At 35.9% G+C, this 18,205-nt stretch overlaps 1 protein-coding gene across 1 annotated transcript in view; it reads left to right on the top strand.

Moving 5' to 3' along the window:
• The window catches only part of ANKS1B (ankyrin repeat and sterile alpha motif domain containing 1B), a 434,320-nt gene that overhangs the window by 209,428 nt on the left and 206,687 nt on the right, over nucleotides 1-18,205 (top strand). Inside the window, exon 14 of the mRNA XM_085321288.1 lies at nucleotides 496-568. Within this exon, the coding sequence (XP_085177414.1) occupies nucleotides 496-568 (73 nt within the window). The remainder of the gene's footprint in view (nucleotides 1-495; nucleotides 569-18,205) is intronic.

The raw sequence follows: 18,205 nt of genomic DNA, 5'->3' as shown, positions 1-18,205 counted from the left end.
TCTCTGGAAATCTTAAATGCGCTGTTGATTTAGTACCTTAAAACACACAAAGCAATATTGTTTTTCATTAACAGTACTGATTAAATAGTCCTCTAGTGGTTCACAGCTATCATCAAGCAAAATAAGCCTATAAAAATAAAAGCTATTCTGTCATATACTTTAATACACACATTTTTCTCCTTTCTGTCCATATATTGAAGGAAGACAAAGCAGTTTCAAATACTGAGCTATACCAGTGTAGTCAATATGAAAGAAACTATATTATAGAGAAGGAAATATTAGGTTCAAGCTTTAGCTTTTGGTGGATTACAATAAAGTAGCAGAATAAAAGCAAAGTGGAGAAATTAGTTGTATCACAACTATCTTTTGCAATCTTGATTATAATGTTGCTTTCCTAATGACAGTAACAATGCTGTAATTTTATACATGAAAAACCAAAGTAAAATAACAAAGATGGGATCTATCAATTGTTTTTCCTGTTCTCTTTTTTTCTAGATTGATAAAATTATGAGTTCAATAGATGCTGGAATTAATACTGGACTGGAGGAGATGAATGATCACTCTACAAGTAAGGAAAAAAAATTAGCTATTAATTATGACTTAACGGCCTATAGGGAAATTGTGGATAAAACTGTGTTGAAATCATCTGTAGGTATTTGAATAATCATGAAAAGAATCAATGCTGTTTACTTTCAGAGATGCACTAGGCCCAGTGTCCGGGAGTTGTTACTATAAATAGCATATTGGGATCATTAATGTTGTTTTGGAATCTTACCAAAATGAGTGCTCCATTAATGTTYTTGTAATGAAGCCTTTCAGTACTAGAGGGATGTTTTCCAATCTTTTTCAGCTGAGTTTTTATCTGAAATTGTGAATCCTGGGTATACAGAATCCCATAGYTGTGGACACTGTTTTAAGCATTTTATTATCCAGTGCTGCTTCGAGCAGATACTTCGCACAGTGTTGAAGATGTTGCTGACACCCAGTGACTGGTGTAAGCAATGATGGGAAAACTTGCAAACCTTCCCTACCATAGTGAATTCTAAGAGCTCTGAGTTATGGCTAGCTTGTTGATATGTCAGCATAAATCTATGCAACAGTGCTGATAAGAATTTTTAAAGCATTTTACTACATCTTCTTCCTATCTCATGGAAAGAAAAGTGACTTGCATGACAGAATAATATGGTCTTGAGGCAAAGATATGTTGCACTACCTGTATTGGCACATGCCCGCTAGCAATTCCATGCAATTACATGGTTTTATGTATCAGTTAGGGGATTATCTACCTTATCGCTTAAGATATTTTTWAAAAAGTATTTTAACAACCATCATTTCATGGAGCATGATCTCTGCACCACTAGAAACTCTACCTTATCCATTGAAATAGACCTGACACAGCTATTTTAAMTGTAGCTGGGAGCAAGAAGAGAATCTAGGAAAATGAAGAAATAACTGATTTGAGTGYAAATATGATTGTAGATAAAACAAGCACATTCAGATTTGTTTTGGAAAAGTATAAGGAACAATATATTGGAAAAGAGTAGACGTTTTGTCCTGCCAGACTGTATTTTTCTTTCTGAAACTTGCAGTGTTGGTAGGGGGAAACTCTAGGTTAAGAAGAGATTAGTAATGTTTGAAGATGTTATAAGAAATTCAGGATTTGTTGATTGTTATTCTTTTGGTATGACAGTACATAGCCAACCGGCCTCTATTAAGAAGCTGCACAACAAGTTAGATTTATGAAAAGCGGACAAGGGTAACACTATGAGTATGCAAATTTAGTAGTATGTAAATATTATTCTCTATCTTATGACTGATCACTGGTTTTCTTTTTTTTGTTTTTTTATTCTAGTTTTAAGATCAGGAAAATCTGAAAAAAAAAAATTCTTTCAGCTGGCAGATCTACTCTTTTCTTCACAATCCTTTTCCTAGAGGGAGCTTTGAATTTTTTCCAATTTGATGTGCAACTGTCTGCAAACCAGTGATTTTTCCTTTCTATCAGTTTCTTAATGGTCTTCAACTAGTTTAGAACTAGTTTAGAACCTAATATAATTTTGCTCTTAATGTCACAAATCAAGCTATGTACAAGCAATCAGAGCAAAACTGCATTTCTTTAAATTTAACCAAACTTGCTGTGCATACGGACTGTGATAAAGACATTTCTATCTGTTACAGAGCTGGTTATATGCAGCTTCACATTTATGTTTTCACTTTTCCTTCCTTTATGCATTTTCCAGCTTCAGTCACTCCCAGTTCAGGCAGCAAAGGAAGATAGACCAAATACATTTTATCAAATGTGTGATACTTGAAGTGTGTTTTYATTTTGTATTTAAACAGTAACAGGGTTATCTAGCAGAATAAGGAGTCTGTATTTCTCACAATGAGCAAACTGTGGTAACCAATAAAGTGGAGCTTTAGTATGGTAATATGTATTCATTTAATAACAGAATTTACTTAAGCAGGGTTTTAGCTTCTGTTAATTACCATGTAATTAGCACCGGACAATATCTGGATTTTTTTCTTACTGACAATACAGCCTCAGAGCGTTTTGGCTAGGTCTTTGGCCCAGATGAAGATGTTGTTTTAAAGTGTTCTGAGCAAAAATAGCTTTATGTTTTGTGCTTCTAGCCCTTACAGTGATTGACAAGAAGCATCTCAGGTGCCTCAGTGTTCCTCAGAGGTGCCTCACAATGGTCCTACCTAATTTCTTAAGGATGCTAGTGTTGTTTGGCTTCCCATACATTTTTCTTACGGTTTTACCTGCACACATGTCGTAGTGCTGAGGACTTAAATTCCACTGCAGAACTCATCATTCACCTTCGCTTCTCCTTCCTGGCTCTTTGCTAAATGTAGCACAGTCAGACAAAGATATGACCTATGCTTATGCAGGGAAATTAAGTAATGAGGTATTAGAGAATATTATTTTGAAATACTTTATCAGTTTATATATGTATATATCTTCATATATATGTTAAGAAGCATATATTTTTAAAGTTTTATTTGAATACATGTGTAAAAAGCTTATYCAGTAGAGACTAAAGATAGCAAATTATTTAATATCTTTTGACTGTATAAGTTAAAAAGATTTCTTTTACTGTTGAATGAAACCAGCTAGATTATTGAGCATTATATTTAGGAAGATACACTTTTCTTGTCTAATAAGTTTTTAAGGAAATACTGAAATTTCTGATAATACTGATGTAGCTTGATACGGAATCCTTCATTTTAGCATTTCCTTGGTCCTTCCTGGTACTTCTTATTATACTCCAGTATTTTTTTTTTAATTGTTAACTATATAAAACCAAAAATAATTGAAATTCACAGATATATATACCTAATCTAGCAGACATGAGGAAATTTTTGTATTACATAGTATCTCATTCTCAGTAAAAAATTTTTGAGGGAGTCTTGCACTGATAATTCAGTATCTCTATATAAAATTATGCTGTGATGACTGCTTGTGAGGAAATCCTTGACTAGATTTCCAGGAACTTTAGCCTATATATTCTTGCCAATGAAATCTAGAAAATCTTTTTGTGGTCTCCAGAGGAATCTCTTAGGAAGAAATTAGAGGAGCAAGATAGGAGAAGAGATCAAAACTGGACAAGTCATGAGGACTTCATCTACAGAATGCATTTGGAGACAAAAATATAAAACAGAGTTTTCAGTTTGGTGGCAGTAGAAGTACTGGAGAAGTAAACTTGACATTGCAGGGAGGAARCTGGCTGGAGATCTCCTCAGAGACCATGTAGGGTTCTATCTACATCTGTGTACCATGCTTATGAAATCAGAACAGGAAGGCTGGCCAGGGAGCAAGAAAGAATAAATCTCAGTGATAAAAGAGAAGAAGCCTTTTTGTACTCCAAAGAATACAAAACCTCCGTTACCAGGAGGAAATAAAAGATAATGTTGGCTAGTGACCTCCTGCTCAACATAATGTGGAGTCATCTGAACCACTTGGAACTGACAACGTAGCTGATATGTTTCTTCAGCCCAAATTGCCAAATTTGAGCAGTTGCACAGGATCCCACTGATCACTATCATATGATAAACATTTATTTGGATACTGATGATACTGCCAAGAATTATCCTAAGGCAAACAAAATTGTTTATAAGGCTCTGGGACCATGGATGAAGATGTTGAAGATTCAGCAGTTCTTACTGTCTATCCTCTCACTTTTGAGACAAGTATCAGTCAGAAATAAATATATGCTAAATATAACTGCACAGCTACAAAGCTGTTGTCACAACAAGGGCTCTGGCTTTTGCAACCATAGGATAAGGAAGAGACAAGAATTAACAGAAGAATTAATGAGGAATAGGCAAGAATTAATTGAAGATGATGACAAAGTTAGCACTATAGAGATTTTATGATATATCTTACATTAATAGTCTACTCATGTAAAGGATATAATTGGTCATGAAGAAGAGGAAAGAGAAGGAGAAATGTTGCTCTTTTATTTCAGAACTATGATGTTTACTTTGAGATCTTGAACATGGATTATTTTAAGCTGTTGAATGTCTGTAGGTATCCAAGAAAATGGGAAAGAACATAGGTATTCTTGGTGCATACCCAAAGCCATACATAGTAAGGTAGTAATGAGAAATTTCAGTTATTCAGCCTGTCATTGGAAAGAAATTTCATTGACAGGTTGCTCAAGAAGCACTTGGGACTTGGTTACAATATTTAACACAAGAGCTAGAGAGAAAAATAGAGGAAAGAAGCTTTTGGATTTGATAACAGGTAGAACAACTTGACTAAGAATGTGATTATTTAGCAGTTTGAATTGCTATAGAGTGATACCCTATATAATCCTTAAAAGGGGAATTAGGAAGTGCAACAGAGTTCAAACAAGAAGGTAGATGTCAATAAATTTACAGAATTTGTAAAGAAGATCTCTAGGATGCTAGTTAAAGAGGAATCTGGATTCAACAAAACACTACTAAAGGCGTAAGTATGACCTATCAATATGAAGAAGAGAGAATGTAAAAGACCAGCTTGGCTACCTTGTGATATTTGCTTTCACCTTAAACGTATGGGAGAAAATTTATTAATTTAATCAGAATAACAATTYTGGATTGACAAAAGCATGTAAAGAAAAGCGGGAAGTGCCAAAACACTTAATGAGATGAAACTTGCAAGAGAAGTAGTAGGAATTGACTATAAAATAAGATAAAGTAATTATATCAGTACAAATATAGCGTAATATATAAAGWAGTTTATATAGTATAGTGTAAAATAATTATATTAGGTAGGGAGAAGAAGAACAAATAAATCTTTGGTAACTTAGAGAGGTACCATAGGAAAAGGAAAGCTGCTCATAATAGCTGCTGAGGAGGCAAAAATGTAGTTAACTTTTTTTTCTTGCTTATTTACTGAAAAGGTCATGTATGAGCATGTAGCAAGCAAAACTAATACTGCCAGCTAAAATCTCAGTTATAGATAAGGAAAGAACAGCTTATGTAAGTTAGGTATCTTAATATTGATTTAATGATCTTCATTTTTTTATATARCTATCTGAAATAATCTTGGAACCATTAGTGGTTTCTGGTGAGAATTCTAGTAGGATGAGTGAGGTATCAGCAGACTAGAAGAGGACAATATAAAGCTTTTCTTTAGAAGAGAAGAGGAAGGAGATTGTTGGGAAATATTTTCAATTCATGAAAAGTTGCAGAACAGATAAACTGTTTCAAGTATCTATAAAATAGCAATGAAAAGAATAACAGCCAATATGGATTTTTCAAGAACAAACCTGTTAAAGCAATCTAATTCCCTCTAATTTTGTAGGTAAGGAAAGAGCAGTGGCTGGCCTGTATTCTGGCACCAGTTGAGCTTTTAATGTAGCCTCACATGTTTTTCTTATAAGTAAATTAAGTAGCCATGGTCTTAATGAAAATAGTGGTAGATTAGACAAACAGATCTTCTCCTTATTATCTAAATTTAGACTTCCCTCGTGTAGACGGCATTGTGTGCATCGGAGCTAGTTATACTGTGTTAGATAAGCAGGCACTTCTAGAGTATCATTCATCATATCTAAATGTCTGAAKCATAGTAAATGGCTGGAAGAAGTACAAAGTATCTATGAAGGGAACCTAGAGGACTACTTCAGATGTAGATGTGTAAAACTAGATGAAATGAATTTCTTCTCAGGAAAAAGCTATAAGAGCAAGGGTAGTGAAGCCTTCCAACAGCTTAATAGGGAGATTATAGCCTCTGTTGCATTTGGCATGTTCTTAAAGGCTTCTGGGTGTTCGTTAGAAGTAAGAAAAATGCTTGGGATATAGCTGGCCTTGGCTCAAGTCGGTTGAATGGATTAGGTGTCTGTTTTAACTCCCTTCCAGTCCACTTCAAAATAATACTGTGATCACTATGATAACATGATTTATATGGAACCTTTGTAGAACTAGGTGGAGTTTAATAAATGGAACAGCAGTCTTTTGGGGTTTTTTTCTGACATAGTAGACACTTAACACTGATTAGTAATATACATTCCGCAAAGGATTTAGAAAGGATAATATGTTTAAATATCAGCCATCTGCACTTCTCAGGAAAAACAAAAAGCAAAAAAATACACTTCAATTTCATATTTTCTTTGCCTAATTATAAACAAACCATTCTACAATAAAAAAGCCTTTCAAAGCATGCCTAGCCACATTTCTATGTTAGCTAGAGCCTAGGAGCAGTTTAGAAGTATGTGGTTCAGAGCTTATTTATTCTTGCAAGTCACTCAAAAGAGAGTAACCAAGGAGTTATCGACTTTAGCAATAAATATTTTTAACATGGTTAACGGTTATCATATCATCATTATGCCTAAAGTAAGAACTGTTTCAAGTTAGACCAATTAAATAGTGACAAGGAAAATAATGTTAAATGGCCATTCTGCATCAAAGTAATTACAGTCAGTTTAAGATTGAACTGGGCATTTGAGAGAACCACTTCTGTCAAATATGTTCTAGCACATGGAGGCTGATTTACAATTTAATAATTTACAGTTTAATAATCCTACTATTCATGAATTATTTTTTAGATGCTGTCTGTAAATGCACTGCCCAGTTGGTATGTGCATGCATGTGTAATGTGGTCAGGGTTCCTGTGGTCAGCTGGGCAGGCACCCGTCCCTGAGCACCCTCTCTGTTCCACCCAAAGGAATACAGGATACAGTTTCCTCAATTATCCTTCATCTTTTTGATCTGCAATAATGGCTTGGATCTTTGCATCAAATCTTYTTCTTACAGCTGAAAGAAGCAGATTTTTTTTATGCTTAGCAAATCTGCTTTTTGCAAAATTTATTTTCTGCCCTTTTGCGAGAACAGTGCTTTTTCCTATACTTGTGAGATTCAGTGTCTATGTCTCAATATCAATATCAAGACTCCAACTGTTACTCACTGAGTGAAACTACATGAGTGAGCACCTTTCAAAGATTAATATAACAGATGCTGATTATTTCTGGAAGAGGTGTTTTTAACAGAATTATGGCATATAAAAGACTGGATTTTCAATGGAGTTAGCAAATCTCCTTTCAAATATTTATTTTAGCAATATATTTTATCATGTCTACAAGTTTAGAGACCCATGAGTTGGCTCTTCTAGAGCTAATCTGAAACAAGAAAGACTGTGAAATACTGACTGATACAGTTGAGTTGAATCCACATGAGCCACTCTCATTTGAAAGTAGCAGAGCTGCAATGTGCTGTGATATATTGAGAATAAGTTTTTCCATAAACAAGACTTTATTGCTTCTGAATGCGTCTAGTACATATACATGTTTCTATGTCAAGTAATACAGATTTAATGTCACAGATTGATGATAGTTCATGGAACTCTGCATTAAAATACATTTTGTGGTGGGCTTTTTCTGGTCTTTGATATCAGGCTGAAAGTTGTAGGCAGTTATCATGAAAAGTTCTTTTCTTGCATTTTTTTGCCTCCTGTATTCATAGGAACAATCAATGACTCCTCTTCCTCCTGAAAATCGTGTATGTAAATATTCAGCATGGGGRAAATTGTAAGAAATGTTCCTCTTCAGATTTGTGCTGGTATAAAACATGAGCCTGAGTACAAAGATTGGGAAATAAATATGACTTAGTAGAATTTCCCATCAGGAAGATTTGGAATCAGGTGAAGCTATGGCCAAAAAAGCTGGAAGAGAGGAAAGAGATAATGCTGTAACACATAATTTAAAGTGCTCAGACCTTTGATTGCCAGAAGTTGCATGCTCACCCTCCTTTCTTTCTTTCATCTATTCTCCTTTCAATAATATGGAATGTCACTGCTCAGATATGAAGTCTTCATCTTCCCTAGTATGGTTCTGCCTATAAAAGCTGAAATTTCACTCAGAAGAAATCAAACTTTCTTTTAGCAAATAAAGCCTTGTTAGGCTGGCCCTTTCCTGTTTGCTGCCATATGGTTGCAATTTTGGCAAAGTGGTCTTCCTCCAAAGCTGTTAACATCCTCCTTCCTCAAGGGCAGAAAACAGATAAAATATAAGTACTTAATTAAGGCTGAATTTTAATTARATATGTGTAGGCATGTTGGCATAAGGCAGTTTTCACAGTGGTAAGTTATATATCTTAAAGTATACATGTTAATTGTAATTCAGTCTCTATTTTGCAGCAGCTGCTTCCCCTTTTTAACTCTCAGTGTGGTTAAACTAAGCACTTCGATAAAACAGGTTTAATTCATGTATTTTAATAAAATGAGCCATGCACCATCTCAGAAAGTGGGAGACCTCTTAAGACTACAGAGTTTTGAACCCACAACTCACACTGTGCAATAAGCAACTTTAACAACCAGACTGTAAAATAAGTATAGCATCACCTCCTTCCCAACTCCCACYTTCCCACTGAAGCTGATAATGCTGTGCAAAGAAGACTAAAATATCTGTGGCATCATAGAGAGGGAAAGAAAGAAAAGGCTGTGGGATCCTGACTCTGTGGCTGATAAAAGAGGGGCTCTGATGGGAGGAGAGAACTCCAGCAGCTGGTGTCTGGTCCTGGAGCTGTTTGGTACCTCTTCAATAAGAAATACATATGAGGTTTGCAATTTTTAAACTCCAAGTCTATGAACACTTTATTGTCAATTGTAGGGCTGTACCATAGGGAGTAGGACCACACATTTGAGGCTGACCCTACCTTTCCTTATATCTTTTTCACAATTGCAAAATGAAGACAGTTTTTTAAGTCAGAATGTCACAATTGCTGTAGGCAGTGTGTATAGCTAAGGTCAATTTGAGACACTGAGGAAGGGGAAGGTGATATCTGTTTTAAACATAACTGATTTTGGTCACATACTTTCACAGGTTATACTCCCTCTCACGCCCAGTACTTAACCAAGGTATGTGTGTCCAGGTTGTCTGGCCACAGTGACTTGARTGTGACATGAAAGACGAGGGATGCTGATTATTGCAGTCTCAGCATCTCTCTTGGGTTCCTTTTGATTAGCAAYGCAAACTGCTTTGGGGATAGAAATTAACAGTTATTATGGTGTGATTCCTTGGATTCAAAATTCTGCTTACTTCAATGATGCCTAGTGTTTGTGCTTCCGCATCTTAGGTGTTTTAGGGCTATAGTCTGACTTTCTTTTGGAATTAGAGGAAGAGGAATATCATGTGCAATGTGCTGTAACATTGCTATTGTCTTGTGTAGAGGGCAGAGGTGTCTGCTGACAAAGCATCTGTGCTGTTGTTTTATCAGAGTGCAGTCCTTCTTGTCTTGACAAAAACACATTCCTTAGTGCTTTATTGCTGTCGTATGTGTCCTTGATTATGAACACAGACCATTCCTGCCCATTCCTGTAATCCTTTATACTATTGTTTCTTGTGGTGCTTTCATACACACATTTCTATTCATGCATCATTCGTAGCAATCTTTTCATTTCTTTTACAAAACTCTGCATTTCAAACTATTTGAGTGGTAGTTTAAGTGTATGTAATTGCATAGGTTATAAGATAGTGGATAATTGAAGCCATAGAGTTGTAAATTGTCTAGAAGAAATCTCTTCAGCATTTATTTGCTGAGAATGTGATAGCCATAACACATTGCATGCCACCTAACCTACCCCAAAATCATATAAATTCTGCAGAAGAAATCATAAGTAATTGGATTAATTTTCTGTTGACTACCACATTATAAAACAAGAGATAGAGATRTACCTGTTTTAATGATCCATTGAATTCCAAAACAAATCTTAAAGACCAGGCAAACTGCAGGATAATTATAGAGCTTTTAGCTATTTTATAGTAAAAGCAATGGGAGTTTGATGCAAAAAGCTGCAAGCATTTCTTTCAGTTTCTGTTATTCGTATATTCCTACTATATTGACAATTTTACCCTAAAGTATCACAAATGTAGTATTGAGCTATATGCTCTTCATATATTGATTAATCAGAACTGTTTATACAACAGACTACTACAAAAAAAGATATAGACTAAACTGAAAATGCAGTAAAAATGTGATTCATGAGATTGTATTTATCCATGCAGTCTCTAATTCTAATACATTTTCCTTTTGAATTTCCACTTTATTTATCTATCATCTCAGCATACACCTCTCATCTCTGTTTGTCCATGCTTTTTGTGGTCCATGGTAGGCTTCTTTTTCCAAAACTATTTGTAAAGTAATTCAATCATTACATTCACTGTCTTGAAAAAATCATTTCTGGCATATGCCTTCTAGAAGGAATAGATAAGATTGACAGTGAATAGAGAAACTTAAAAAAATATAACTACTATATCATAAATATTGACATTCATCAGTGATTAAATATATAGCCTAATTGTTATCAATTTTGTCTGTTTACTTGTGACCATCAGCTCATATTGTGCTAAATTTATATACTCTGCAGTAAGACCCTACTTGAACAAAAGGATCTTCCACAAACTCTTTTTTAATTGGCAGACTAAAATGTAATTTGTACTAACTTAATACACTGAACCTTTTCAAAGTTATTTTCCCCCATCAGATGTAAATTTTTAGAAAGTGATATAGAAGATTTTGACCTTATTCTTGTATCACTATTTTCTCCTTTGGAAAAAGGTTAAATCTGGGCAGCCTGCCTGCTCAGTTGTAGTTATTTTTGAGTACCTAGCTATATTTGTTTTCTTACAGAATTAGTACAGAAGATGTATCTTGTCTGAAGGACCAATAGTAAAATGTTTTGCAGATCTAAAGATAGATGCTTTTATGTTTTATAGAAATATTTGAACCCAGAAAGAGGAGTAATGCATATTATGTCTCTAACATCTCTTCTTTTATTTAGTTATTAATCTGATATCAGATCCTGACAGTCTATTGTTAATTTACAGTTATGATACAAATTTATATGACTACAGACATGAATAATTTATTTGCAATTTAAATATACTAGTCAAAGCTATAAAACTGCAAATCCTGTGCTTGACATTGTTCTTAAAGAGTCTTGTTTCTAGATTGTTTTTCTTTTAATATTTTCACATCAACTAACTTTCCTTTAAAGGAGTGAGAGGTATTGAGTTATAAAGAAGGCATGCATGTTAGTAAGAAATATATATGGCATGAGGTAGTCATATATCATATTTATATAGTTTCATTATATTTGTTTTGAGATAGAATACAGAATGATAATAAAGTCTGAGATGAATACATAGAATGCAAAACTTAGAAAATCAGACTTTCATTGAGTATGGACTTTTGAGATCATAAAAGTCAGAAACATTGACAACTAAACTGGAGAGTCAAGTAGTTTCAGCTTGTTTGAGGGTAATGTAAGGAAGAACTATATACATTACCATATAAAAGATCACTCTAAGTGAATTGCCCAACCATGCCCATCTAGACAGGAGATAACAGGATCAGCTTAAGACAGGCTGTTTGCAAACCTCAACACTTGAAAAAATGGCCTAAAATACTTTCAGAGTTACTTCCAGTAGGAACTATGATAGTCCAGGAGGAGTGCCCAGCTTGGCAGATATCATAAGGTTAATGTTGGAATGGTTGTTGTTATGCTTAAAAAGTTATAAGCTAATGGTGCCCTCATTCTGTAATACTCTCAAAATGACCTTACTGTAATTTCAGAGGTAAAAAGATATTCCAAGATATTGTAAATGACATGAGAAGAAAATTATCAGATTACTTGAGAGTCTTAGAAGTCATTTGCTAAGGTTCAGTTTTTCCTTGCAGTTTAATCTGAACTTTGCAACTGTGTAATAATTTATGCTCATGTGTATTAATACTGAATGTAACTGATGTCACTAAACAGAACGTCATTTATTCCTTAAGCAGAATCAAGTTCAATGCCAGGTTACAAATGTATACATAATAGTGATTAGTCTGCCAGTGGAATTAAAAGTATCTGTTGAAAAATGGAGCTTTCATAAACTCTGTCCAGGAAATATTTTAAGGAGACCAGAATATTCTTACTTCTAAAAGAGACTATATGAAAATCATAATATGATCACTGATGGCAAATCTCTAAAACTTAGTATCTTTGGTGGTCATTTGTCTGGGATGGCTTCAATATTACACTTGTATTTGACCACCAAATATATTAGGGTTAGTGATGTTGTGACCAGGGTAACTATGATAAAATTTGGATCTGGAAAGTATGGATATTATATTTAAATAAAGATCAGAATTTCTTTAAAGATACACAAGAATGGAAAATGGAATTTAGCTCTCATAAATTATATTGATATCTAAGTCTACCAAAAGTGAATCAATAACAGTTTCACAGAATCATAGAACCACAGAATTGCAGAGTGGTTGAGGTTGGAAAGGACCTCTGGAGATCATCTTGTCCAACCCCTCTGCTCAAGCAGAGTCACCTAGAGCATGTTGCCAGGACCCTGTCCAGATATTTCTTCAAAGTTCAGTTGATGTACTCATTTTTCCTTCTTAATCTAGTAGTCTTTTGACCTAGATAGATATGAACCCTTGCAAGCTCACATTTCTAGTAATAATAAGAACATCACACGCTACTTAATGCATGCGGCTTATTATAGAATTTACAGCACACAGAATTGTTTCTAGTTTTAGTTCCACCTACAGTAAATGAAGTAATTTAGAATACTGAACTAACTAAAGTGTATGCATTTTCCTTCTAACCCAGATCATTAACCTGAGTTCATGATCCTAACATTAGAATCAGTATTTTATTGTTTCATCATCCTCTATTCAGAAAAGTACTGTATTTAAATGTCTTAAAATCCTTCAAGAATTATTTGTGTGACTACTTACTACCCCCTACTTCATCACCCATGRTGCCAGGAACTTTTCCAAACCTTTGTTTTTCTACTTTTATCCACTGCTGTCTTTGGCTCTTTATTTTAAGTTATTGTGTTATTAGAAATCCTAGCTAGCCAAGGTTAAATTATTCATTGTTAATAGCATTTAATGAAAAATTGTGAATTGTTCTGGTATCTGTTTCTAAACTATGTTTATTATTCATGACTTCATTCATGAGTTTGGATAAATATTACTTAATTGTTTATGTGCAGTCTAATTGGACTGTTTTTGTATTTATGAGATGTGATGGACAGTCTTAGTTACTTAGTGCTATTTCTGTTTTCTGGTTTGCTTTTTGAAGTGTTTCAGAGAACATAATTACAAAGAATAAATTATCTTGTTTGTGCACAAATGTCACTATTTGCATGTGAATATGATGTTCATATAGAGACCAGCCATTCCTCTCGAATTTATGCTAACAAAAAACCCAGTTCATGAAAGTTTTCAAACAATGAATGCCAGGGAGTGTAGCTGAAGAGATCTAGACCAGAATTTAAGAGAATAACCATAGGTGCGGTTCTGGATTTAAACCAGCTCCAATTTGGGCATTGTTTGTAGTRTAGGAAATAATCATTAACATGATGTAAAATGTTTGTGAAACTAATCTGACCAGTACATTTGCACCTAAACTGTACTTAAGGCCACTTTAGCTCTTGCTGAGACAAGCCTTGACAGATCAGCGGTGAAAGGAATGGTGCCTGGAGTGTAGTTTATTAACCATGCCTGGGAAGCTGTCTTTTTATTATTCTCGTTTCTAAAACAAAAGGTGATGCAGGACAAAGTACAAATGTAGGACAAAGTGCAGAATTCAGAGGTGTTCACACTGTCTTCAGGTATCAATATAAATCCCTGAAGTAGGACTTAGGCTCCTGTTGTAAATAGTGAAGGCCAATTCAGAGTCCATATTCCAGAGTTATGAGAGTAAGAGTCCAAAAGTCAGGCAAGGAGGAAGCTCACAGTCCAGATGAAGAGGGTTTATATAACCTCATCCATATGCAAACAGTCCAGTGAATTGCCTGAGCTGTGCCAGCTTGCCCACCCACTCAAGTTATGTCTTTATCATTCATTGAAAGATATTGCAGTTTTCTTTTGGTATTGTAGATTCTGTATGAGAGAGGGGTAAATATTATGGAAGGTGTAAGATTTAGAACTTTTGTATAATACAGCAAGTCTCTGCTGAGATCCTGAATTTTTGTTGGAGAACAGAGAGGACTGGCTTCTCTTTGAGGATGATGAGCCAGAAGCTGAGAGAGACCTAAGCACGGGCAGTGTCCTCGCCAACGGGGTGCAGTTCCACAGGGTCTGAACTTGCCAGGCAGAGGCAGTTGCTAGTAACAGGGTTCGCTGACAACACCAGACATGGCAAATGATGAACCAGGTCCAGGGTCCAGCCAGGGAGTCCAACCAGAGCAAAAGAAGATGGGGTCAGAGAAGGGACTGGAGACAAGGCCGCAATGTGGGTCCAAAGTCCATGTGTGAGGCAGGGCCAAAGACAGGACAGGAGACAAGCTGCAACATCTGTCTGAGGGGTCCATCCAGAAGACAAGCAACCCACAGTGCAGGTCCAGAATCCATCTAGGAGGCAGGGCCAAAGAGAGGACTGGAGACAGGCATACCCTGTGGTGTAGCTCAGGCAGGGCCCAGGACTGAGCTGAATTGGGGCTCCTGGGCCCTGCCCCCTCCGCCCCCCGCAATTGAGAAAGGCCCCAGGTGGGGCTGGTCAGGGCTGATAAGGCCTATTGGTCCACTCAGGGCCCTGACATTTCTTTATTTTATTCATTGCCTTATCATATTAGTGAAATGTGATAAGTTTTATCTGATTATTATTCTGAGAATCACAGAGCAGTTTATGCTGGAAGGGACCTTTAGAGATCATCTAGTCCAACCCCGCTACTCAGTCAGGGTCACCTATAGCAAGTTGCCCAGGATGCTGTCCAGGTGGCTTTTCAGTATCTCCAAGGATAGAGATTCCAGCACCTCCCCAGGCAACCTGTGCGAGTGCTCAGTCACTCTCACAGTAAAGAAGTTTTTCCTTACATTCAGACAGAACTTCCTGTATTTCAGTTTGTGCCCATTGCCTCTTGTCCTGTCATTGGGCACCACTGAAGAGCATCTGGCCCCATCCTCTTTACACCCTCCCTTTAGATATTTATAGGCACTGATAGCTTTTCCTCATATGAGAGATGCCCCAGTCTCTCAATAATCTTAGTTGTTCTTTACTGGACTCGCTCTAGTAGCTCCATATCTCTCTTATGCTGCAGAGCCTAGAATTGGACACAGTACTCCAGACGCTGCTCACTAGGGCTGAAAAGAAGGGAAGCATCACCTCCCTTGATCTCTGCCAGCCAACGGGCAATTCTCTTCCATAATGCAGCCCAGAACACCATTAGCCTTCTTTGCCACAAGGGCACATTGCTGGCTCATGGTCAACTTGTTGTCCACCAGGACTCCCAGGTCCTTCTCTGCAGAGCTGCTCTCCAGTAGGTGCATGGGGTTATTTCTTCCCAGGTGCAGGACTCTACACTCCCCTTTGAATGGCAGCACAGCTCTCTGATGAGTCCCTTTCATTTAAGAGATTTTGAACGTTCTAAGAAAGAAATAGGGGAGAGGTAATTCATTATTTATTATTAATAAAAATGCTTTGAATTACCTTTGTTTCCCTTTCATATAAGTGTGGATTTAGATTCTGATCTTTATTATTAGCTGTTGGTTAACTTTGAAGAGCTAAGGCATTGAAATATATTCTATATCTAATGTAGACAAAACAAATTTTAAAACAAACCATTTCTCCCTATTTTGAAAAGCCTTGAAAGAGGAAATGGGAGAAAAATAAGTAAAAGGAAAGAGGCTGATGTGAAACAAAACAACAGCAGATTACTGTAGCTGCAGATGAAGGGTGACAAAAGAGCAAATGATTGTAACTTATCAGAATAAGTAACACTGGAGATAAAATAAGCAAATCATATAGGGATTGTAGAGAAGGATTATAGAATGAAAGTAGAAAGAAGAGGAAGAAGAGAGATAAAGACAGAGCTGAGTTCACCTTATCAGTTATGCAAAGGAAGAAATCATTCTACAAGCTAGCATATCTGAAACAGGGGTGCCTCTGAACCCAACGAGGAATAAGAAAACAAAAGACAAATTGCCACATTACATTGGTTTGAATCTGGCTTGTAGAATATTTCCAGGAGAAATTCTCAGCCCTGCATCTTTTGTACTTTAAAGGTTCGTCATTTCTAGGGTATGACAGTGTACTACAGTGTCAATACAGGCCTATATTTTCCACAGCTTTCCACAGGACCTTGCAGCAGTTTTCAAATTTATGAAATTATGACTGCCATGTATTTCATAAGTAGGTTTAACTTTTTGAGATATCTGTGTGCAGTAAGTATTCTTTTAGCTCTTTCAAACATTTTCTTTGAATATTTCTTTGTTAGCCGGTTCTATTTGTTTGCTATTCCTGTGGTGCTTAGTGTAGAGCTATACAAAGGTTTGCTCAAAATTGAAATTACATGTATTGTTTTTATTGTTACATGAATTATAGCATGAAGTGTTGAGATTTGCATAGTATTTTAGCAATACTACTTATTGTGTTTAGTATACTGTTTTAACAGTATTCTAAAGTCTTTACTGAATGAAATAAAACATTTTGATTGGTTATAGTGTCATGTCAGATTTCAAGTTATTTTTTTTGCTAGATGAAAACAGTGATAATGATTACTCATAGGTGGTGACTATAGTGTTACTATTATCCTGTAAAAGTTCCTGAGACAAGCACAGAAATTGCTTTAAGGAATAAACTCCTTTTTTAGAAAACGTTATTAACTTTCATTGAAGCTGGAATAAGGATATATAAATTTACCCCCTGGCTCTGAATAAGATTTCTGAAAAAATGTCAGGCAACTGAACTGCCTTTGTCCTACCACTGGAATTTTTATGAGGTAGAATAATTTCATAGTGTAGTGGGGTTCCACTGAGGTTTGGCTTCATGTCACTTGGTCATCACTCTCTCCATCAGCAGGAGCTCCTTCAGTGTGCATGAAAAGGGGAAAGAGCGAGCTGAATTCTAATTACTTCTTAACTGTAACATTCCTCAGTGCAATACAAGGCCACAATTACCCCTCTGTTGGTGTCCTTAAGTTCCCTCCATCTTCTCCATTTCCTATGGAACAGAGTTAGAGAGAGAGAGAGAGAGAGAGAGGAAGATGAATCCAGCTTCCCCTATAACCTTCTGACTGCCAGCACATTACATCAGCCACCAAGCTCTCTAGCCTTCTTCTAAAATTAGAAGAAATTATGGCAGAAGAATCCATGAAGGACTATTAAACACAAAGAAAATATTTCTCTTTCAAGACAACATTGACCTGCAAATTCCTGGAAGCTGGAAGAATGCTAGGAAAGTATCACTTTATGCCTACCTTATTCTTAATGCTCTTCTAGTGCTACTAGCCRCTGTGAATGAAGTTAGTGAACAGCTGAAGCTAGATGAAGTTATGGTATGATCCAGTACAGTTGGTCCTGTTTTCTCATAGTGAAACATCCATCTGTTCTTAACTRATTTCTTGTAATTTAGCAGTTTGCATTTTGCATTGCAGTTCTGTAGGCCAAGGGCATAAATACCACTGGTGTATGGTTATTATGATGTTATATACTATAATCAGATTTTCCTGTAGTCTTTAAACAAAAAACAAAATTAGACCCTAAATGAGTTCATTCAAGTTACAAAATTAGAGAGACAAGCAACCTTGGTGTATGATGATATATGTTATTTTATACCATATATATAGTATATGAGTTGCTGAGCATCATACTAATGACAGAATCTTGAACAGAATCAAATCTCCTGAGTCCTAGTCCAGGGGCTATGCTCTAGATAACAGATCTTCCAATTTTCCCATGAGATCAGGGCCGTATAGCCTCATCCAGTGAACAGGATGGATGCTCA

Source organism: Rhea americana, unplaced genomic scaffold, assembly GCF_003343005.1.
Source record: "Rhea americana isolate MKP2758 unplaced genomic scaffold, rheAme1 scaffold_69, whole genome shotgun sequence".
Taxonomy (NCBI): Eukaryota; Metazoa; Chordata; class Aves; order Rheiformes; family Rheidae; genus Rhea; species Rhea americana.
The sequence above is the reverse complement of the archived record's forward strand: the minus strand, read 5'-3'. Positions and strand labels throughout refer to the sequence as shown.